This window comes from Cherax quadricarinatus, chromosome 17 (assembly GCF_038502225.1).
Source record: "Cherax quadricarinatus isolate ZL_2023a chromosome 17, ASM3850222v1, whole genome shotgun sequence".
NCBI lineage: Eukaryota > Metazoa > Arthropoda > Malacostraca > Decapoda > Parastacidae > Cherax > Cherax quadricarinatus.
Genome location: NC_091308.1, coordinates 12272256 through 12297179, shown reverse-complemented (window position 1 = coordinate 12297179; position 24924 = coordinate 12272256). Strand labels below are relative to the sequence as shown.

The 24924-nt window shown below is 41.8% G+C and overlaps 1 protein-coding gene across 6 annotated transcripts in view; it reads left to right on the top strand.

Annotated features, from left to right (window-relative positions):
- The window catches only part of Mcr (macroglobulin complement-related), a 770662-nt gene that overhangs the window by 702298 nt on the left and 43440 nt on the right, over positions 1–24924 (top strand). For all 6 annotated transcript variants that reach the window (XM_053773332.2, XM_053773333.2, XM_053773336.2 and 3 more), the window contains 4 exons: positions 1573–1692; positions 8122–8299; positions 13648–13834; positions 16838–17067. In XM_053773332.2, the coding sequence (XP_053629307.2) occupies positions 1573–1692; positions 8122–8299; positions 13648–13834; positions 16838–17067 (715 nt within the window). The remainder of the gene's footprint in view (positions 1–1572; positions 1693–8121; positions 8300–13647; positions 13835–16837; positions 17068–24924) is intronic.

Here is a 24924-nt window from a genome sequence, read left to right as displayed (position 1 = left end):
ACTTCAAGCACTGGGAATTGCAGGCTCTATGCTATGTCTCCTCAGTGATTACCTTCATGGTAGATCTCTAAGGGTAGTTCTCAATGGAATGGAATCAGCAAGACATCCTATTGGGGCAAGTGTTCCACAAGGAAGTGTGCTGGGACCATTGTTATGGAATGTCTACTTCAACGACCTTCTTCATCTCATCCCAGAATCCCATGCATATGCAGACGACTGTACACTTACATTCACTTATCCAAGAGAAGAAATGCCAGCTGCTCTAAGCTACATCAATCACCAACTAAGAGCTATATCAGCTTGGGGAAATAGATGGCAAGTAACATTTGCGCCTGAGAAAACGCAAATGATGATGATCTCTAGGCACCATGATGGTAATGCTGGTGCAGTAGTAAGGATGAATGGGAGGGTGTTGGCACCTGGAGAAGTTGATATCCTTGGGGTGAAATTTGACTCCAAACTAACCATGAAGAACCATGTTGTAAATCTTGCAAACAAGGCAGCCAGGAAGCTTACAGCACTTCACCGTATCTCGCATCTGCTTGACAGTAGGGGTTGCAAGATTCTGTACGAGGCACAAGTACGCTCACGCCTTGAGTATGCTCCACTTTCTTGGTTTGCCTGCCCCCCCTCTCATCTGTGACTGCTTGACAAAGTAGAGAACAGAGCAAGATGTCTCTCGCCTGGACCCATCCTGGATAGATCTGTCATTTCAGCAGAGCCTTCAACACAGAAGGGATGTGGGTGGCCTTACTGTTGGGTACAAGCCCAATATCGTCAAAGTACCACACTTGGATCCACTTCGAGGACAGCGTGAAACAAGCTTTTATGCCACAAGACTGACAGAAAGCAGCAACTTCACTCTGGCTGTACCTTTCTCCAGAACACTCCATCTGAGATCATATATACCCAGGATGACTCGAGTGTGGAACACATTCGTACAGCATAATGATGTCAACAAGATAGTCAGCTGATCAAATGAAAATTCTGGCCCACAGATGGCTCCAACTTCATCCTGTTCCCTACTTGTATGTCTCATAATAATAAAAATGCTTTCAAATGAGCTGATGTAGGTAGCAGCTCTTAGCTTGCCAATAAAGTTAGGAATCCTTAACCTGTAAATAGTTTGTAATAAAGCTAGGGATCATTAACCTTGTCAAACCCTGTGTAAAAAAAAAAAAAAAAATAGAGGAGAGAATGAGAATGAGAGAGAGAGAGAGAGAGAGAGAGAATGAGAATTGGGAGGAGAGGTGGGAAACAGAAGAGAGAGGGGCTCTGAGCACTGCACATTGTTTTTTTCTTTAACTTCACTTTTAATAATAAATAAAGTTAGATATGGAATATTATAGCTTGGGAATCAATCTTTGATTATAACATGGCTGTCTAAGGTAAACTAGATTTTGAATTCCAACTAATCAGCATGACCAGTTTTTAGGAACTCATTAACATGGTAAGTGAAACTACTGTTATAAATTCACATTTTATTTAGCCGTACTTCAGGTTAAATATCATAAAAAATATATCAGTGTATTTGTGTTTTAAAATACATATATTTCCTTTCTTTCCTCACAGAACCAGCCAAACAAACTCTGTGTGGGTGACTTCACTTGTGCTCCGAGCTCTTAACGAGGTGTCTGTCAGCTGGTCTCACTTACTTTATGTGGATCCCCAGGTGACAGACAAGGCTTTGAAGTGAGTTTAATGTGTACCCTTTGGTTGTCTAAGGTGTTACTCAACACAGGTTCAATGCTTGCTCAGTATTCTCATTTTATTCCTCTATACTTCAGTAATAATTACCGGTAGTCTTATTTGCCTTCATATTTCGTCACTAAGAAAGACAAGAATTGCCACTGTGTCATTTTGTTTTGTATTTGTTGGTAGAGAAGAGGGATAGTTTAGACACTTACTCCAAACATATTTTTATAAATTGGGTAAGGAGTAGTTAGGACTGATCTGGTGACTTCACACATGCCATATCACTACCCTACCAGCTAGTAAATGATTGTCTAGTCTTTCAAATCTGGGGATGTACTTAACATGAGAAGGATCATATCCCATGAAAATACCTTGATAGTCCACAACAACTCAGATTGTTATAAAATATTAAAGTGTAACTACACAAATGGTTATTTCATACATTAAAAATATTAATCCATACACATTAGATAGAATCATGCTGGTATCCAAACATCACCTAAAACTCTGCTGGTATCCACACATTAGCCAGAACTCTGCTGGTATTCATACATTAGCCAGAGCCCTACTGGTATCCACACACATTAGGCAGAATCCTGCTGGTATCTACACACATTAGCCACAGCCCTGCTGGTATCTACACACATTAGACAGAGCCCTGCTGGTCTTCTTTCAACGCACCAGCCGTATCCCACTGAGGTGGGGTGGCCCAAAAGGACAAACGAAAGTTTCTCCTTTTAAATTTAGTAATATATACAGGAGAAGGGGTTACTAGCCCCTTGCTCCCGGCATTTTAGTCGCCTCTTACGACACGCACGGCTTACGGAGGAAGAATTCTGTTCCACTTCCCCATGGAAATAAGAGGAAATAAACAAGAACAAGAACTAGAAAGAAAATAAAAGAAAACCCAGTGGGGTATGTATATATATGCTTGTACATGTATGTGTAGTGTGACCTAAGTGTAAGTAGAAGTAGCAAGATGTACCTGAAATCTTGCATGTTTATGAGACAGAAAAAGGGACACCAGCAATCCTACCATCATGTAAAACAATAACAGACTTTTGTTTTACACTCACTTGGCAGGACGGTAGCACCTCCCTGGGCAGTTGCTGTCTACCAACCTACTACCTAGAAGCCCTGCTGGTATCCACACATATTAGCCAGAGCCCTGCTGGTATCCACACATTAGCCAGAGCCCTGCTGGTATCCACACAGGTGACCTGATGGCTAAAGCTCCCGCTTCACACACGGAGGGTCCAGGTTCAATTCCCGGTGGGTGGAAACATTTCTACACGTTTCCTTACACCTGTTGTCCTGTTCACCTAGCAGCAAATAGGTACCTGGGTGTTAGTTGATTGGTGTGGGTTGCATCCTGGGGGACAAGATTGAGGACCCCAATGAAAATAAGTTAGACAGTCCTCGATGACGCACTGACTTTCTTGGGTTATCCTAGGTGGCTAACACTCCAGGGTTAAAAATCCGAACAAAATCTTATCTTACATTAGCCAGAGCCCTGCTGGTATCCACACAATAACCAGAGCCCTGCTGGCATCCACACATTAGCCAGAGCCCTGCTGGTATCCACACATTACCCAGAGCCCTGCTGGTATCCACACATTAGCCAGAGCCCTGCTGGTATCCACACATTACCCAGAGCCCTGCTGGTATCCACACATAAGCCAGAGCCCTGCTGGCAACCACACACAAGCCAGAACTTTGCTGGTATCCACACATTAGCCAGAACTCTGTTGGTGTGGAAACTTACTGTGAGGTGCTAGGCTAAGGAAACCACTGCTAACACAGCTGATGTAAAATTAACAATCCTACCCTCACAAGTTTCCGTTGTTTATTTCTTTGCTAAGTTTTAATGGGATGGAGGAGTAGCAGGATCCCACCTTACCATGCACAAATTGTAACAAACTTACTTGGTGTTGAGTCTGTCCCTAGCTAGATTTCATGGTGACCGTCCCTGGTTAACCTGACCCCTATGATGCTTTCTACTCAATCAATCAAACAATCAGTCAATCAATCAAAGTTTATTCTCTATAAGGATTACAATGCGGGGCTTACAGATTTTGGTTATTGTGTGGTTTACATGTAATAAATTACTAATTACAGAGGGGGCCACTAGAACACCTAGCAAGGCTAGGCATTTCAGGCAAACTTAGATTAATTCTTAACCCTAAATTATTATAAATTGTGGAGTAAGTTGACTAAATACTAAGTGACTAAATACTAGTTTGTGAGGTTAGCAATGTGAATGCTCTTGTTTTGGCACAATACATAGTTTCAGTATTGGAGTATCACAGGCAAACTTGTGCCTAGTTAGGAACCATTATTTTAATATTAAGATATGTATTTCTGAGCTTATAGTCAAATGGGTGAGTAAGTGAGTGTAAGTGTGAACCACCAGGTGGTTTTTATGTAGTTAGTTGATGGGGTGTATCAGGGAGATAAGATGTTTTCTAGCAGTAGTTTTGAAGGTGATGAATGTATCTGCAGTTCTAGAGTTTTCAGGTAGGGTGTTCCAGATTTTAGGGCCTTTGACATACAATGAATTTTTGTATAGATTTAGTCGGACACCCGGAATGTCGTAGAGATGTTTGTGTCTGGTGTTATGCCTGTGAGTCCTGTCACAACTATCAAGAAAGCATTTTAGGTCAAGGTTAATATTGGAATTTAAGGTATTGTATATGTAGATTGCACAGTAGTAAGTGTGGATGTTCTGAACAGGGAGTAAGTTTAGATCTATGAAGAGTGGGGGGGGGGGGGTGTTGCCAGGGATGGAATTTAGTGATTATTCTTCCTGTGGCTTTTGTTGAGTTATTATTGGCTTTAGGTGTATTGCTGCAGTTGATCCCCAAGCACAAATAGCATAGGTGAGGTATGGATAAATGAGTGAATGGTATAGTGTGAGAAGGGCATTTTGCGGCACGTAGTATCATGTCTTGAAGAGGATCCCAACTGTCTTGGATACTTTTTTTGATATGTGTTGGATATGGGTGCTGAAATTCAGGTTGTTGTCGAGGTATAGGCCTAGGAATTTGCCCTCATTATGTCTGGCAGTTAGAGTGCTGTCAATCTTAATGTTTAGTTGTGCAGCACCTGCTCTGCTACCAAACATAATATAGTAGGTTTTATCAGTGTTAAGTGTAAGTTTATTGGCTGTCATCCAAGTTGATATTTTGAGCAGCTCCTCATTAACAATGGTGTTGAGGGTGGCAAGATTAGGGTGAGAGATGACATAAGTCGTGTCGTCAGCAAAGAGAATGGGTTTCAGGTGTTAGGATACGTTTGGAAGATCATTGATGTAAATGAGGAAGAGCAGGGGTCCAAGGACACTTCCCTGTGGAACTCCAGTATCAAGTGGCCATGTTGATGATGCTGTGTCTTTAATGGTGACATATTGATACCTATTAGTAAGGTAGGATTTGAAATATGCAAGCGCATGGCCTCTTGTACCATAATGGTCAAGTTTGTGGATCAGGATGCCGTGGTCTACTGTGTCAAAAGCTTTTCTTAGATCAATAAAAATTCCTAGTGGATACTCCTTATTTTCCAATGCTGTGTAAAGCAGATTTAGCATTTTTACAATTGCATCATTAGTGCTTTTATTTTTCCTGAAACCAATTTGGCAGGGGTTGAGTATGTTTTGTGCCGTTATAAATGAATACAGTCTCCTGTGCAAGAGTTTCTCGAAGATTTTGGATAGCAATGGTAAGTTTAATATTGGCCTATAGTTGTTTACATCTGTAGGGTCATCACCTTTATGTATTGGTGTAACTTTTGCTGTCTTGAGAAATTTCGGGAAGGTGCTAGTTTCTAGTGACTTGTTAAAAAGTAATGTAATAGCATGCGAAAGGACATGGGCCGCTCGCTTGTACAATAATGGTGGGACATGAGACAGGTTCCCCGAGTTATTTTTAAGTGACTTTATAATCTCAGTGACTTCAGTGGGCTCAGTTGGTACAAGATAGAAGGAATTTGGGAAATTCCCATCTAGATAGTCGCCGGCATGGGCGTTGGTATGTGGGATTTTACTGGCAAGATTAGATCCTATGATTGAGAAGAAGTCGTTTATCTTGTTAGCTGTTTAAGTGGGATGCAGTGGTGTTTCATTAGGTTTAATTAGGACAATATTCTTGGTTTTTTTTAGTTTGTGGGTCCCCAGAATCTGAGAGAGTTTTCCAGGTCTTTTTTATATCTCCTCTTGTGTCAGTGAATCTGGTGGAGTAGTACAGTGGTTTGGCTTTCTTTATTACTTTGGTGAGAACTGATGAATAGTGTTTAAGAATATCTTTGTGTATTACGCCCTGTCTATATTGCTTTTCATATTGGTGTTTCTTATCAGTGGATTTCAGAATGCTGCTGGTTAGCCATGGGCAACCAAGCTGTTTATTTGTGATCTGTTTCGTTTTTATAGAACAATGTTTGTTGTATAGTCTAAGTAATTTGTTAAGAAAAATGTCAATACCATTGGTCTTGGAGAATTCTGTAGGCCAGTCAACAGTCTCTAGGTCTGCTGTGAACTTCCTTACCCAAAACGGTTGGGATCCTCTCCAAGATACGATACTACGTGCCGCAAAATGCCCTTCTCACACTATACCACTCACTTATTTATCCATACCTCACCTATGCTATTTGTGCTTGGGGATCAACTGCAGCAACACACCTAAAGCCAATAATAACCCAACAAAAAGCTGCAGTAAGAATAATCACTAAATCCCATCCCTGGCAACACACCCCCTCACTTTTCATAGATCTAAACTTACTCCCTGTTCAGTACATCCACACTTACTACTGTGCAATCTACATCTACAGGACCTTAAACTCCAATATCAACCTTGACCTAAAACGCTTTCTTGATAGTTGTGACAGAACCCACAGGCATAACACCAGACACAAACATCTCTACGACATTCCCCGTGTCCGACTAAACCTTTACAAAAATTCAATGTATGTCAAAGGCCCTAAAATCTGGAACCCCCTACCTGAGAACTCTAGAACTGCAGACACATTCATCACCTTTAAAACTACCATTAGAAAACATCTTATCTCCCTGATACACCCCATCAACTAACTACACGAATACTACCTAGTGGTTCACACTTACACTCACTCACCCATTTGACCATAAACAGAAATATTAATCTCAATCTTAAAATAATGAATCCTATGATACTCCAATACTGAAACTATGTACTTTGCCAAAACAAAAGCATTCACATTGCTAAACTCACAAACTAGTATTTAGTCACTTAGCCATAATACCAACTTACCTCATAATTTGTAATATTTTAAAATAAAGAATTAAACTAAGTCTGCCCGAAATGCCTAGCCATGCTAGGCGTTCTAGTGGTACACTCTGTAATCATTATTTAACTACATGTAAACCACACAATAACCAAATTCTGTAAATTCAACATTGTAATCTTTATAGAGAATAAACTTTGAATTGAATTATTGAGGCCTCGTCATGGAGTCTAAATGAAACTTTGTTGTATTCCAGTGGTGGTTTACTAATGTTTAAGTGGAAGGTAGGGTAGTGGTCTGTAGTGCTGTCTGTGATTATCCCTGATTTAAGAGGGGCTAGTATATTGGTCATGAAGGAGGAGAATGGTACCTGCAAACAATTAATATGAAAGTAACTCTGGCATAGGGCATAGGCTACCATAGATTCTTGGAGCTGCCCTAACAAGAATCAATATATGTTTCAGGCACTACTAGCTTCTGGTATTATGTTCAAAGGGCTTAATTCATTAAGCAAACTCTATTGTAGCCTACTTTATGGTAGGGCATTGTCGCCACTCATAATCCAAAGCTCCTTATCCCTAAATTCACCCCATTTGCATTTAGTGGCCACCTAGTTTACTGAGGTAAACATTGGAATGAGCTCACAAAGGGATCTGGTGTATAGACGCCTGTTGATCGATGGTCTCTATGGTCACTTTTCCAACTGTTGGATGGAGGGAAAGTCCGGACGTCGCTGACACAATCAATCCTCTAGCAATCTCTGCTTGGCTTCTCACCTCACCCACTATAACCATTTGATTTTACAAAGTTCATACATTTGTGCTGCAAGTACAGTACAGTAAATGTCACTCCTTTTTTTATTACTACACTTTTGTTCTTTGCTCAGCATTATATAAGTAGCCTTTATGTGAGGCTTCCTTTATAGAGATTTTTAGAACACTCCTTGGCTAAGTTGGTATAGTCATGGATTTGTAATTGCAGTCACCAGTTCACTCTCCAGTGCTACTTCAACAATTTTATATTCACAGAAGGGTGAAATTCTCTTGTTCAGTGGTATTTCTTCGTATATCTGATTGTCTTCCTCATTTGAATGTGTTATGGCAAGATGGTGTTGGTTACATGTTTACCATCCTGTTCTTTGTCTTCTCCATTAATGGTATGTATTACAACCAGGTTTGTGTTGGCACAACAGGCATCACATGGGGCATGGTGGGAGCCCAGTGGTGAGGTGGGTGACAGGAAGCTGGTTCCCTCACCTTACTCCTTTACTGGTGAGACTACCCATGCCCTCAACCTCTCATCAACTGCCCACACCATGCTCAGCCTCCTAGCACTCAAGGGCCTACCCTCGGTAAGTCAAGGCAATATATAATGGTGAATTACAATTGAAGGCTAAATGATAACAAAAATCATGGGAACAGAAAAAAAACAGGGCAAAATGAGAACTATTATATACTTCAAGTTGAAATTTGCACCTCTCCTTTCACCATATTTCCTTTTGTTTCCAGGGTTTTTGTTATTGATAACTATTCAATGCACTGATACCATAATAGAAGACTGTGCTTGTGCAGAATGCTGGTAAAGTTGCAGATTAAGTAATTGTTAACTCACAACCGAGTGTTTGCTGTTCTGTTTGGTGGCTAACCATCAGAAATTATAGTAGTAAGATGAAGCATGTGCCAATTAATGCTCATCAGCTAATTGTAATATCACAAATAAACTGTAACTCATTAACATTAAACATGTATGGTCAACTTTATAGCACTGTAAATTCTGGGGAGGAAACTTTTGACAGTGCTACAGTGCATCCAGGACCAAAACCAAGTCACAACTTGACTTTGACACTGAACGTTCAGGATGGACCAAAACATTGTCTAAAGTATCCTCTTCAAATTGTAGGTCAGTTATGAATTGTTCCTACTATGGTATTATGAATTATTCTTCTTGATAGCAGTGTATCACATATTGTTGTTTACAAGTTTCAAAATTATGCTTGGAATTTCCATTTCAGAAAAAAAAAGCAGTAGACCTCTGTGGGATATTCACCACTCTATAATGTTGTGTAGAAAAAGGAAAGCATTTCTTTTTGGCCATAATAAGCATTGGACATGAGTCTACTATTTTTTTTTTAACTGTTACGACTTCACAGCTATAGTGCCAGCTAAAATAAACTGGATCTCCCCTTTATTATTACGAAAATTGTTAAAAAGCAATATAAACATTATAGAACAAAAACTGTAATACTTGGTACTTACATTAATATTTGGTTTTCTCTTCCATGGATTTGATGACTATTTTAAATTGTTTGGGTATGTTTTCACTCAAATTCCTGAAGTAATCATTGGATAACTGGTTAATCCAAATGTCCTTGATCTCCTGCTGTGGGCATGAAGTGGATGAAATGTGACAGGATTCCACCTTTTTCATGATATTCCAGGCATTCTCAATAGGATTGTAGTCTGGACTATTCTCTGGCCACTGTAAAATCTCTATCTTTCTCAGCAAGCCACTTGGTTACTTCTTGTGACAGGGGGTACTATTATGCATAAGGATGGTGCAGCCTTGAGTTCCAAAAATATTCAGCAGATGGTACTCAAGAACAGTGATGTAGTGGTTGGCATTCATTGTAACATTTTGGGGAAGAAAGTGCAGACTCACATGATCAAGTAAACCATTAAAGCAACCCCAAGCCGTGATGTTTTGTGAGTGCTTTATAGTGCTTACTGTGTATGCAGGGTTGTACATTCAGATGAAGAATAGCATCAACTATGCAATATAAATTTGGACATTTGGGTCATCTACTTATCCTTTTGGAGTCTGAATGAAAACATGCCCAGATGGCTTCAAATGATCATCAAGGCAGGTTTTGTTCTTTTTCTTTTTTCAACAAACCAGCCGTATCCCACCGAGGCAGGGTGGCCCAAAAAGAAAAACAAAAGTTTCTCTTTTTAAATTTAGTAATTTATACAGGAGAAGGTTACTAGCCCCTTGCTCCCAGCATTTTAGTCGCCTCTTACAACACGCATGGCTTACGGAGGAAGAATTCTGTTCCACTTCCCCATGGAGATAAGGGGAAATAAACAAGAAAAAGAACTAGAAAGAAAATAGTAGAAAACCCAGAGGGGTGTGTGTGTATATATCTGCTTGTACATGTATGTGTAGTGTGAATTAAGTGTAAGTAGAAGTAGCAAGATATACCTGAAATCTTGCATGTTTATGAGGCAGAAAAAAAGGACACCAGCAATCCTACCATGTAAAACAATTACAGGCTTTCGTTTTACACTCACTTGGCAGGACGGTAGTACCTCCCTGGGCAGTTGCTGTCTACCAACCTACTACCTAGGAGGTTTTGTTCTATAATGTTTATATTGTTGCTTTTTAGCAATTTTCGTAATAAAGGAGATTCAGATTATTTTTGCAGGCACTATAGTTGAGTGTCAATTTTAAAGCACTAAGACACTAATACATTATTATTTTTCCAGCCACAATAATGACATTGTTCGTTCCTCATCATAGAATTCTGTGAAATCTGTTTCTCCTTTAGTAGTTCCCTTCTGAACCACTGCCCCATTTTAATTTTTTTTTTATTTTAACATATCAGCTGTTTCCCACCAAGGCAGGGTAGCCCGAAAAAGAAAAACTTTCATCATTCACTCCATCACTGTCTTGCCAGAGGTGCGCTTACACTAGTTCAGGGATTCCCTGAATCCCTTCATAAATGTTACCTTGTTCACACTCCAACAGCACATCAAGTATTAAAAACCATTTGCCTCCATTTGCTCCTATCTAACACACTCATGCATGCTTGCTGGAAGTCTAAGCCCCTTGCATACAAAAACCTCCTTTACCCCCTTCCTCCAACCTTTCCTAGGCCGACCTCTACCTCTCCTTCCCTCCACTACAGATTTATACACCCTCGAAGTCATTCTATTTCGTTCCATCCTTTCTACATGTCCAAACCACCTCAATAACCCCTCCTCAGCCCTCTGGTTAATAGTTTTGGTAATCCCACACCTCCTCCTAATTTCCAAACTACAAATTCTCTGCATTATATTCGCACCACACATTGCACTCAGACATGACTTCTCCACTGCCTCCAGCCTTCTCCTTGTTGCAACATTCACCACCCATGCTTCACACCGATATAAGAGCATTGGTACAACTATACTCTCATACATTCCCCTCTTTGTTTCCCTGGATGAAGTTCTTTGTCTCCACAGACTCCTCAGTGCACCACACATCTTTTTTTCCTCATCAATTCAGTGATTCACCTTATCTTTCATAGACCCATCTGCTGAGACGTCCACTCCTAAATATCTGAATACATTCACCTCCTCCATTCTCTCCCTCTCCAACCTCATATCCAATCTTTCGTTACCTAATTTTTTTAGTTATCCTCATCACCTTATTCTTTTCTATATTCACATTTACAGTGGAACCTCAAAAATCGAACTTAATCCGTTCCAGGAGCTAGTTCTAAATTCGAAAAGTCTGAAATTCAAAGCATTATTTCCCATAAGAAATAATGGAAATACAATTAATCTGTTCTAGAAACCCAAAAATATTCACACAAAAAATACATTTTATAGAGATTAATTACAGTTTTACATACAACAAATACTATAGTTTTAATTATGTATAGTAATACATATAAAATAACATTTTTACTTACCTTTATTGAAGATTGGTGATGGCATCTGGAAGATAGGGAGGAGGAGAGAGGGAGTTGGGGTTAGTGTTTGGAAGGAGAATCCCCCTCCATGAGGACTTCAGGTAAAGCCCTCTCTGGGGTTACTTCCCTTCTCTGTCTTTTAATGCCACTAGGACCAGCTTGAGAGTCACTGGACCCCTGTCTCATAAAATAACTGTCCACAGTCCTCTGTTTCTGGCGCCTCTTTGACATTTCCCAAAAATGGGACATGGTTCTGTCACTGAACTTGTTGCAAAGATGGCTTGTTTCAGCTTGCTCAGGGTGGTACTTCTGCACAAACATTTGGACATCATTCCACTTGGCACAAATCTCCTTAATCTTTGAAGAAGGCACCTCATCCACTCCCTGTATTAACACCTTTCGCAACATCATCTTCCTTGATTTGTTCTTTCTTTGACAGGATAGAACCAATGGTCGACTTGTTTTTCCCATACATCCTGGCAAGCTCAAGTCTCACACCACTCTCATACTTCTGTATTATATCCTTCTTCACATCTATGGTGTTTCTCACTTTCGTTACCACAGGGGTACCACTAGCAAGTTTCTTTGGGCCCATGGCAGCTTATTTCACAGTCCCATAAGCACTAAACACAACGAAATGATCGTAAAATGCGTGAATGAGAGCACAGGTTAGTGTTCACTCAAGCATAAACAAAGTTAGACTGCTCACGGCGCCTGCACGGGGACACGGACAGAGCGGGCGGCAGACAGGTCCTGTACCCGGCGGTCCAAAAATAGGGGCGCCTTCGATAATAGGGACGCAGTTTGTCCAAAAAAATGGTCCTATTTTCGAAACGTTCAATGTGTGATACGTTCGATTTTTGAGGTTCCACTGTAATTTCTTTCTTTTATATACCCTACCAAACTCATCCACCAACCTCTGCAACTTCTCTTCAGAATCTCCCAAAAGCAGTGTCATCAGCAAAGAGGAACTGTAACAACTCCCACTTTGTGTTACCTGCGGGTATGCTAAATTCATAAGGTCATGCAGTGACTGGGGAATGGACAAGTAATTCAGTTTGATTCAAGTAAATGGAAGGGAGCTCCATATCCTTGGATCAAGAAAGCATACAGCAAGTCAATAAAGTAATAATATCTTTATTTATTACATATACACGATTTATAGGCCTAGCTGACATCAGTGACATACTCTTGCATAGAAAGCCCCTTGTTATGCAGAGCATTTCAGGCAAATTAGGTCATTTTTGTCCCAGGATGCGACCCGCACCAGTCGACTAACACCCAGGTACCCCTTTTACTGATGGGTGAACATAGACAACTGGTGAAAGGAAACATGTTCGATATTTCCACCCCTTTGCTGGGAATCGAACCTGGACCCTCATCGTATGAAGCGAGAGCTTTTGTCACAAGGCCACGGGGCACTGTAATGATGTGATACTTTATTGTACTGGTACATTATATTTCTTCTTTCTTTCAACACACCAGCCGTATCCCACCGAGGTGGGGTGGCCCAAAAGGAAAAACAAAAGTTTCTCCTTTCATATTTAGTAATATATACAGGAGAAGGGGTTACTAGCCCCTTGCTCCTGGCATTTTAGTCGCCTCTTACAACACGCATAGCTTACGGAGGAAGAATTCTGTTCCACTTCCCCATGGAGATAAGAGGAAATAAACAAGAACAAGAGCTAGTAAGAAAATAGAAGAAAACCCAGAGGGGTGTGTATACATATGCTTGTACATGTATGTGTAGTGTGACCTAAGTGTAAGCAGAAGTAGCAAGACGTACCTGAAACCTTGCATGTTTATGAGACAGAAAAAACACCAGCAATCCTACCATCGTGTAAAACAATTACAGGCTTACGTTTTACACTCACTTGGCAGGACGGTAGTACCTCCCTGGGCGGTTGCTGTCTACCAACCTACTACCTAGAGGTACATTATATAAGTTGTATATATTTTGTGTGGTAAGAATTTTTAAAATTGTTTTATCATCAATGTTAACCTGGCACGTTTGGTGATGTCCACAGCCACTTGATGAACATGTCTTGGCAGCCATCACTCGGGGAGCACGATGGCTGGAAGAAAATCTCTCCATGGTGGGCCAGGCCTCACGTCCACTGGAGGTATCCTTGGTGGCACTGGCACTCCACCTAGCCAAGTCCCCCAAGGCTGATACTGCTTTCGAATTTGTCACCCGCAATGCTCGCCAGGAGGGTATGTAACTGACTGGGAAGAAATACTATAAAATACCAGCAAGAAAAAAAAGAAGAGAAATACAAAAAAAAGGGATCACATATTACAGTAAACCATCCATATATTAGACTAATAATTCAATTCAATTCAAAGTTTATTCTCTATAAGGATTACAATGCTGAGTTTACAGAATTTGGTTATTGTGTGGTTTACATGTAGTAGAATAATAATTACAGAGTGTACCACTAGAACACTTAGCATGGCTAGGCATTTCTGGCAGACTTAGATTAAATCTTAAGTTTAAAATAGTATTACAAAATTATGAGGTAAGTTGGTATTATGGCTAAGTGACTAAATACTAGTTTGTGAGTTTAGCAATGTGAATGCTTTTGTTTTGGCACTATACATAGTTTCAGTATTGGAGTATCACTTATGACTAGTTAAGATTCATTATTTTAAGATTGAGATTGATATTTCTATTTATGGTCAAATGGGTGAGTGAGTGTAAGTGTGAACCACCAGGTGGTATTTGTGTAATTAGTTGACAGGGTGTATCAGGGAGATAAGATGTTTTGAAGGTGATGAATGTGTCTGCAGTTCTAGAGTTTTCAGGTAGGGTGTTCCAGATTTTAGGGCCTTTGACATACATTGAATTTTTGTAAAGGTTTAGTAGGACACGGGGAATGTCGTAGAGATGTTTGTGTCTGGTGTTATGCCTGTGGGTTCTGTCACAACTATCAAGAAAGTGTTTTAGGTCAAGGTTAATATTGGAATTTAAGGTCCTGTAGATGTAGTTTGCACAGTAGTAAGTGTGGATGTACTGAACAGGGAGTAAGTTTAGATTTATGAAGAGTGGGGGGGGGGGGTGTTGCCAGGGATGGGATTTGGTGATTATTCTTACTGCGGCTTTTTGTTGAGTTATTATTGGCTTTAGGCGTGTTGCTGCAGTTGAGCCCCAAGCACAGATAGCATAGGTGAGGTATGGATATATAAGTGAATGGTATAGTGTGAGAAGGGCAGTTTGCGGCACGTAGTATCGTATCTTGGAGAGGATCCCAACCGTTTTGGATACTTTTTTGGTTATGTGTTGGATATGGGTGCTGAAATTCAGGTTGTTGTCGAGGTATAGGCCTAGGAATTTGCCCTCATTATGTCTGGCAATTAGAGTGTTGTCGATCTTAATGTCAATTTACGCATCTCCTGCTCTGCTACCAAACATAATGTAGTAGGTTTTGTCAGTGTTAAGCATAAGTTTATTGGCTGTCATCCAAGTTGATATTTTGATCAGCTCCTCGTTAACAATAGTGTTCAGGGTGGCAAGATTAGGGTGAGAGATGACACAAGTCGTGTCGTCAGCAAAGAGAATGGGGTTCAGGTGGGTGGCCAGTAATGATATTTGTGGTGGATAGAGAAGAGATTGTTTTGCCATGATTGTAATAACTGGCAGTTCTGTAACTAATAGACTTTGTCCAATGTTTCTGAATTAAGAAAATTTTCCGTATTTCTGAAGTCAATTATATGGAGGGTTTACTTTACCACATTTGTGACTTTTTTCCACGTAATTAAATGTATGAAGACCATTATCTGAGGGAAAATGTGAAGCTTGTTGTTGAATTATACCATCCAAGATTCCTATTTATCCTGTACTGGCTGGTTCCTAGAGTTAAAAGCATGTTGGCTGCATGAGGGTTATTAAGACAGGTCTTACACCCAATTTCTATGTGACATTATAAGACCTACTGTAGTAGGGCTTCTTTTCCATGCTAGGCAGGTCTTATTTAAATTCAGTCTTTCTTATTTATATACAACGTGCTTTCAAAAAGTTCCTGGACTTGAATTTTTGTGCATTTCCTGCATGAAATATGGTGGCAGCATAGATCATGCTGTACAATACACTCTTTTATAGTGTGGTAAGTTTCAGTGCAGTCGGTCATTCCATTGAGGGTAGATGGGCACTTTTTGTTGTGTTGTCAAGTGAATTGTTGTGATTTTTTTGTAACAGAATGGCATCTTTAAAAGAAAGAACAGCATGTGTATGTGTATGGAATTCTGTTTTAAGCTCAGTAAAATAGCTGGAGTATACCTGGAGAGGGTTTTGGGGGTGAACGCCCCCACTGCCCAGTCTGTGACCAGGCCTCCTGGTGGATCAAGGCCTCATCAACCAGGAACTTTTTTATGGCACCTCGTATTTGTTCAACCTATTTTTTAAAGGTGCCCTAGGTTTTAGGTATAATGTTGAAAGGCAGGGAAGGCAGGCATGGCAAAGCAGGGCAGGAACACGTAAACCAGAGCGGGCAGGGCAGGCAAGGCAGACCAGAGAAGGCAGACCAGGGCAGGCCTGGCTTGCCCTGTCTTTCTCCCTCATTACCTTCATCTATGCCTGCCTTTCTTCCTTCATGCCTCCCTCCCTTGGATCAGAGAGGCAAAAAGTTTGGATAACTTTGAAAACAGGTTGGACAATACACAAGTGAAAAGGGTAGGCCAGCAGGCCTACCTCAGTCGTCCTCTATTTTTGTTTTAGCTGGCAGCTGTAGTGATCAGTTGTGTAAAAGTGAGAGTAGTGTCCATGAATAGACTGATCCCTGAAAAATTTGATCTTAAAATCTTGAGCTATATACGGGTATATATACAATAGAAAACAGATATGAAATTTCTGATGTAATAATGGCTGGGAGATGATTCAATTCAGATAAGGCAGATGGCATAATTCATAATTCATGGTAATTTAAGGAAATTAAGTAGAATTGTTTCAAGGAATGACCTTGAGCGCACACCAAAAATTTATTTGAATGCAATTACAATGCTACAGTTTTTCAGCCCAACAGGGCTGAGTTTGAGTTTCTATAGTGGTTGAGGCAAACCAAGTAATTACCAGGTATGTTGTAATATGTACATAGGAAAATTTACAAAGTAAAACCTAACATCAAGTTTGCATTCATCTTAATATTCCTGAGCTGCTTCTGCTTATATCTCCGATATATTACTGCCACATTTTATTCAACTATATTTTTGCTATACAAACAGTGAAGTATGTTTACTGGGGAGAAGACTTGGTGCCACTGCCTTCATACCGTGTCGAGTCTCAGCGTCCACATTTGCAGCCACGTCGTGCTCACCGCCATGACTCGGGCAATGTAGCAGCAACTGCCTATGCTCTCAGGCTCTATTCTCTCCGAGGGGAGATTTTAACCCCAAGTATTGTTAGGTGGTTACAGTCACAGCGCTGCCATGATGGTGGCTGGATGTCAACACAAGTAAGATTTTTATACAGTATATAGTAATAGTAGTAGGTTGGTAGACAGCAACCACCCAGGGAGGTAGTACCGTCCTGCCAAGTGAGTGTAAAATGGAAGCCTATAATTGTTTTACATGATGGTGGGCTGCTTGTGTCTCTTTTCTGTCTCATAAACATGCAAAATTTCAGGTACATCTTGCTACTTCTACTTACACTTCGGTCACACTACACATGCATGTACAAGCATATATATACACACCCCTCTGAGCTTTCTTCTGTTTTCTTACTAGTTCTTGTTATTGTTAATTTCCTCTTATCTCCATGGGGAAGCAGAACAGAATTCTTCCTCTGTAAGCCATGCGTGTTGTAAAAGGCAACTAAAATGCCGGGAGCAAGGGGCTAGTAACCTCTTCTCCTGTATGAATTACTAAAGTTAACAAGAGAAACTTTTGTTTTTCTTTTTAGGCCACCCTGCTTCGGTGGGATATGGCCGGTCTGTTGAAAGAATATAGCAATAGTATTGATCAGTAATATTATTGTTTTCTAGCCATTAATTGTCTAATGACTTGAAATCACTCTCTGTATGCTCTTTATGTAATAATCACAAAAGCACACACAAAACTCCTTGAGGCAAGACTAATACTTTATATGTACTTGTGTCTGAAGGTAGGCAAAGCTATAACAAAACTATGAATAAGGCAGCCAGAGTTCGTGTAGATTCCTTCTCACATTAACCTTCAAATGTCTAACAGTTGCGTAAATTTGGCATAGATCAAATAAAATTGTCACCAGTTAGTACATTAATCATTATACTTTCATGTGAGAAAGCCATATACCTGTAGTTTGTGCTGCAAACCCAGCAGCCTCTTAAATGATGATGATGTTTGATTTTGGCTAGGCTACAAATATCTCGTTGTATAAATATTTAATTGTAAATACTTAGTCTACACATCTACCCTTTCCTAAAACCTCTTTTGCAATCCTGCTCACCTATAATTCTTTCATAATAACTCTACCATATACTTTACTCAGTATACTCAACAGGCTTATTCACCTACAAGTAATAGTGGATGCATCTACTACATTTCTGAATAGAAAATGGTGCCTTCTCCATATTTATAATTCTTAGTGATTTCATCGACAGCATCATTGGACATATGTCACATTCTCCATTGGAGAAATGTGGCAGTACAATACTGGTACCTTTCCCATGGGGTGATGAACATTATCAAATGCCAGCTTGGATAACCCAAAATGCATTGGCATCAATTTCGTATGCATAAAGTGGGACATTGGACACTATGTATAATGGTGTATGTGGTGGGGGTTTCCTCTTTCAACAGGTGTTTAGACATGCACTTTAAAGTCTACAGTGTGCTAGGGCTGACCATTCTTTTGGCACACCATTCAGTGGCCTTAGGGGTTGTATCATCCCCTCATGGCATGTCAGTGTTCAGCTACTGTTGGACTTCAGTACAAAGGCCAGTGGGTGTGGTATTATTATTATTATTATAATCAAGGGGGAAGCGCTAAACCCGGAGGATTATACAGCGCCTGGGGGGGGGGATGTGGAAGGCATTCAGGCTTAATTCGGGGAACTGGAGCACAGATCCAATTCCCTAAATCAAGAGCCCCTCACCAACATCAAGGAACCTTCCTTGAGGGGAGTGGGTGTGGTAGACATATGGTTTAATGCAGGACATTAGGTGGCAGTGTTGGGGTTCTCCATCATTGGTATTTAATTTTGTAGAGAAGTACTGCCTAAACCATTCTTGCAGCCTTGGCACATTATCTTCAGCTAATTCAAATGAATGGTTTTCCTGCTTTGTTTGGCTCTATTCTACCATCAGACATGGTAGAATAGAGCCACTCAACTACCATCAGACATGGTAGTCGAGTGATAAGAAAGTTTCTGGTTTACTAGACCCAAACTATTGCAGGCTGCCTGAAAGAAGAACTGAACCTATACCCTAATGGTGATGTACAGCCTACACACTGTTATTTATTGATGTACAGCCTGTCCGTGATGATCTTGCCATCCAGCTCCAGGGCACACTTCCATGCCTAGCACTTCTACTTCCTGTGATCCGATATAGGTGGGAATCCACTTGCTGTAGTTATTCGTTGAACATTCCCAATGTAATCTTAAGTGTTCCATGCCTGCCAAATACACCCAGAGGCAGTAACTGTTACTGCTAGTATTGGATGCCAAATGACTCTGAGGCAACCACTGCTACCACTAAGTGCGGAAGGCTCATCGTGGTGGTTTCTACTGCCTTGTCCTCTGTTATGCTTCCTTGCCATACCACACTGAATGCTGTTTTACATGTAAGTGTCTGACCTTCCATTCTGCAGAACCTTGCTGTATGGCTCTAGGTGCCACATGTACAGCATTCCATAGCTTTTGTGAGGTACAGTTCATATATACTTATTTCTCACTAGGGTGTTAATAACCCTTTGCAATGACTGGTGCCACTTTCCTTTATTTTTTGAAACAGGCCACCTTACCACCTGGTGCCCACTACTGCAGGCCCATTGCTGTTTTCGTCACTTTTGGCAGATTTACATGCAGAATATTTTTTAACCAGATATTCCCTGATTCTTTTCTTTCCACATTTTATAGGGATTTCTTGCCTTAAATCAGGATCAGTTAGTGTGCCATAATTTTGTATGCCAAAGTATATTCTGATATGCTAATATCATAATTAGGGCTTCTAAATTCATAATCATTATTATTATTATAATCAAAAAGAAGCGCTAAGCCACAAGGACTATACAGCGCTGCAGGGCAGGAAGGAAGCGAGGGCATCAGGTGGCAAAAGGGAGATGGATGAGCAACAGGTTACGGATAACAGCGGGGCAGTGGATGGTGAAAGGGTAAAGGGCAGCAAGAGACTGAACCAGAAAGGGCTGAGGGGAGTGCGAAAAGTATCATCAGAGTTTGTGGAGTAAATCAGTCGTTGTCAAGAAGTCAATGAGAGAGTCAGGATTAAAGGAGGGTCCATCAGCAAGAAGGGAAGGTAAAGAGAGAGTAGGAGAACGAAGACGACGTTGGAGGTAAATTCTGCGTGCTCGTTGATAGAGAGGGCAGTCTAACAGAATGTGGCTAATCGATACTGGAACTTGACACTGCTCACAGAGAGGAACAGGGTGCCTCTCCATGAGATACCCATGAGTAAGACGAGTGTGGCCAATGCGAAGGCGGGAGAGAGTGGTCTCCCAACCTCGGCACTGATGACAAGAAGACGGCCAGTAACCTATGCTCGGTTTAATAGAATGAAGTTTGTTACCGAGCAGAGTTGACCAACGTTGTTGCCAACGGGTGCGAAGGTGGGTAGCTATTGCAGCAAAATAGTCCAGAAATGGAACACCTCGATAGGAAATTGGTAGGTCATATACTGCTGACCGCGCAGCAGTGTCTGCCTGTTCATTGCCCTGTACGTCGACATGACCAGGGACCCAACAAAAAACAATATCTTTATGTTTGGTAGAGATACGGCGTAGCCAAAGTTGGATACGGAGAACTAGGGGATGAGATGTATCAAATTTTCGTATAGCCTGTAGAGCACTAAGGGAGTCTGAGACTACTACAAATGATGACACAGGCATAGATGCGATACGAATAAGTGCTGCAAGAATGGCATACAGTTCAGCAGTAAAAATGCTAGCTGAAGATAGTAAATGCCCTCGTACGACGCTGTCCGGAAACACTGCTGCGAATCCGACGCCGTCTGAAGACTTAGAGCCATCTGTGTACACAGCGGTGGCATGAGAATGAGAGTGGAAGTGATCAAGAAAAAGAGAGCGGGAAGCCACCGTAGGCAGTTGAGCTTTCGAGCAAGGGAGTGAGAAAGAACAGACCCGAACAGCTGGAACTTCCCAGGGGGGTAGGGAAAAGTGAGATGCTACATGAACATATAAAGGTGGTAACTGAAGGGAAGACAAGAGTGAAAGTAGGCGAAGAGAAAAGGGACGGAGCAAACAGGGGCGGCGAACGAATAAAGAATGTCTACTAATATCGGTGACCATTCTATAAATGGAAGGATTGTGTAGATCGTGAGAGCGTACATAGTAACGAAGGGAATGGGCATCACGGCGATCAGACAAGGATGGAACATTTGCTTCTGTATAGAGGCTCTCAACAGGGGAAGAGCGAAAAGCACCAAGGCACAAACGTAAGCCTTGGTGATGGATAGAGTTAAGGCTAGAGAGAGTAGCAGGAGAGGCCGCGGAATAAATCTGGTCACCATAATCGAGTTTCGATAAAACGAGGGCTGAATGTAGGCGAAGCAGAGTTCGACGATCAGCTCCCCAGGAAAGATGAGCAAGGGTTTTAAGAAGGTTTAGCCGGCTGTGACAAGTTGCCTTCAGAGAGGTAATGTGAGGTTTCCAGGTTAACCGACGGTCAAAGAGAAGGCCTAGAAACCTGACTGTATCACGTTCGGGGATACGGGAGCCATAGAGATACAAAGGATGATCGGAGATAACAGAGCGTCTAGTGAAAGTAATTTGGTGAGTTTCGGTACTTGAAAATTTAAACCCATGTGTGGTGGCCCAAGTGGAAACACGGTCGACCGCATGCTGGAGAGAAACTGCAATAAGGTGACAGTCAGCGCCTGCACAAGCAATAGCGAAGTCATCAACATAGAGTGATGACCAAATATTGGGTGGAAGAACAGAGGCCAAATCATTTATAGCAAGGAGAAAAAGTGTTGTGCTTAGAACACATCCCTGAGGGACACCTTCAGCTTGGACGAAGTCCGGGGAAAGAACATTATTGACTCGAACACGGAAATGTCTGTCAGTTAAAAAGTTCTTAAGGAAGGATGGTAGATTGCCTCGGAGGCCTATTATATCAAAAAAAGAAGCGCTAAGCCACAAGGGCTATACAGCGCTGCAGGGTAGGGAAGGAAGCAAGGGAATTGGATGGCAGAAGGGAGGGGGGATGATCAGCAGGGTACAGAAAACAGCGGGGCAGGGGATAGTACGGGGGTAGAGGGTAGCAAGAGATACAAGTAGAAAGGGCTGAAAGTATCAAAATTTGTGGAGTAAGTCAGTCGTTGTCAAAAAGTCAATGAGAGAGTCCGGATGAAAGGTGGGTCCATCAGCGAGAAGGGAAGGTAAAGAGAGAGCAGCGGGGCGAAGACGACGACAGAGGTAAATTCTGCGTGCTCGTTGATAAAGTGGGCAGTCCAACAGAATGTGGCTGACTGATAATGGAGCTTGGCAATTCTCACAGAGAGGAGCAAGACGCCTCTCCATGAGATATCCATGAGTAAGACGAGTATGGCCAATGCGAAGACGGGAGAGAGTAGTCTCCCAACCTCGACACTGGTGATAAGAAGACGGCCAGTAACCTATACTCGGTTTAATAGACTGAAGTTTGTTGCCGAGCATAGTAGACCAACGTTGTTGCCAACGGGTGTGAAGGTGGGAAGATATTACAGCAAAATAGTCCGTACATGGAATACCTCTATAAGAAACTGGTAGGTCATGTACTGCTGACCGCGCAGCAGTGTCTGCCTGTTCATTGCCCTGTACGTCAACATGACCAGGGACCCAACAAAAAACAATATCTTTATGCTTAGTAAAGATGCGGCGTAGCCAAAGTTGGATACGGAGGACTAAGGGGTGAGGTGTATCAAATTTTTGTATAGCCTGTAAAGCACTAAGGGAGTCTGAGACAACCACAAATGATGACACAGGCATAGATGCAATACGGATAAGTGCTGTAAGGATGGCATATAATTCAGCAGTAAAAATACTAGCTGAAGATATTAAATGCCCTTGTACGACGCTGTCCGGAAACACTGCTGCGAATCCTACGCCGTCAGAAGACTTAGAGCCATCTGTGTACACAGCAATGGCATGAGAATGAGAGTGAAAGTGGTCAAGAAAAAGAGAGCGGGAAGCGACCGTAGACAGTTGGGCTTTCGAGCAAGGGAGGGAGAAAGAACAGACTCGAACAGCTGGAACTTCCCAGGGGGGTAGGGAAAAGTGTGATGCTACATGTACATAGAAAGGTGGTAGTTGAAGATTATTATTATTATAATCAAAAAGAAGCGCTAAGCCACAAGGGCTATACAGCGCTGCAGGGTAGGGAAGGAAGCAAGGGAATTGGATGGCAGAAGGGAGGGGGGATGATCAGCAGGTTACAGAAAACAGCGGGGCAGGGGATAGTACGGGGGTAGAGGGTAGCAAGAGATACAAGTAGAAAGGGCTGAAAGTATCAGAATTTGTGAAGTAAGTCAGTCGTTGTCAAAAAGTCAATGAGAGAGTCCGGATGAAAGGTGGGTCCATCAGCGAGAAGGGAAGGTAAAGAGAGAGCAGCGGGGCGAAGACGACGACAGAGGTAAATTCTGCGTGCTCGTTGATAAAGTGGGCAGTCCAACAGAATGTGGCTGACTGATAATGGAGCTTGGCAATTCTCACAGAGAGGAGCAAGACGCCTCTCCATGAGATATCCATGAGTAAGACGAGTATGGCCAATGCGAAGACGGGAGAGAGTAGTCTCCCAACCTCGACACTGGTGATAAGAAGACGGCCAGTAACCTATACTCGGTTTAATAGACTGAAGTTTGTTGCCGAGCATAGTAGACCAACGTTGTTGCCAACGGGTGTGAAGGTGGGAAGATATTACAGTAAAATAGTCCGTACATGGAATACCTCTATAAGAAACTGGTAGGTCATGTACTGCTGACCGCGCAGCAGTGTCTGCCTGTTCATTGCCCTGTACGTCAACATGACCAGGGACCCAACAAAAAACAATATCTTTATGCTTAGTAAAGATGCGGCGTAGCCAAAGTTGGATACGGAGGACTAAGGGGTGAGGTGTATCAAATTTTTGTATAGCCTGTAAAGCACTAAGGGAGTCTGAGACAACCACAAATGATGACACAGGCATAGATGCAATACGGATAAGTGCTGTAAGGATGGCATATAATTCAGCAGTAAAAATACTAGCTGAAGATAGTAAATGCCCTTGTACGACGCTGTCCGGAAACACTGCTGCGAATCCTACGCCGTCAGAAGACTTAGAGCCATCTGTGTACACAGCAATGGCATGAGAATGAGAGTGAAAGTGGTCAAGAAAAAGAGAGCGGGAAGCGACCGTAGACAGTTGGGCTTTCGAGCAAGGGAGGGAGAAAGAACAGACTCGAACAGCTGGAACTTCCCAGGGGGGTAGGGAAAAGTGAGATGCTACATGTACATAGAAAGGTGGTAGTTGAAGAGAAGACAAGAGCGAATGAAGGCGAAGAGAGAAGGGACGGAGTAAGCAGGGGCGGCGAACAAATAAAGAATGTCTACTAATATCAGTGACCATTCTATAAATGGAAGGATTGCGGAGATCATGAGAGCGTACATAGTAGCGCAGGCAATGGGCATCACGGCGATCGGATAAGGATGGAACGTTCGCTTCTGCATAGAGGCTTTCGACAGGGGAAGAGCGAAAAGCACCAAGGCATAAACGTAATCCTTGGTGATGAATGGGGTTAAGGCTAGAGAGAGTAGCAGGAGATGCCGCTGAATAGATCTGGTCACCATAATCAAGTTTCGATAAAATAAGGGTGGAATGTAGGTGAAGGAGGGTTCGACGATCAGCTCCCCACGAAAGATGAGCAAGGGTTTTAAGAAGGTTCAGCCGGCTGTGACAAGTTGCATTCAGAGAGGTAATGTGAGGTTTCCAGGATAACCTACGATCAAAGAGGAGGCCCAGAAACTTGACTGTATCACGTTCAGGGATACGTGAGCCATAGAGGTACAAAGGATGATCAGAGATGACAGAGCGTCTAGTGAAAGTGATTTGGTGGGTTTTAGTGCTGGAAAATTTAAACCCATGTGTGGTGGCCCAATTGGAAACACGGTCGACTGCATG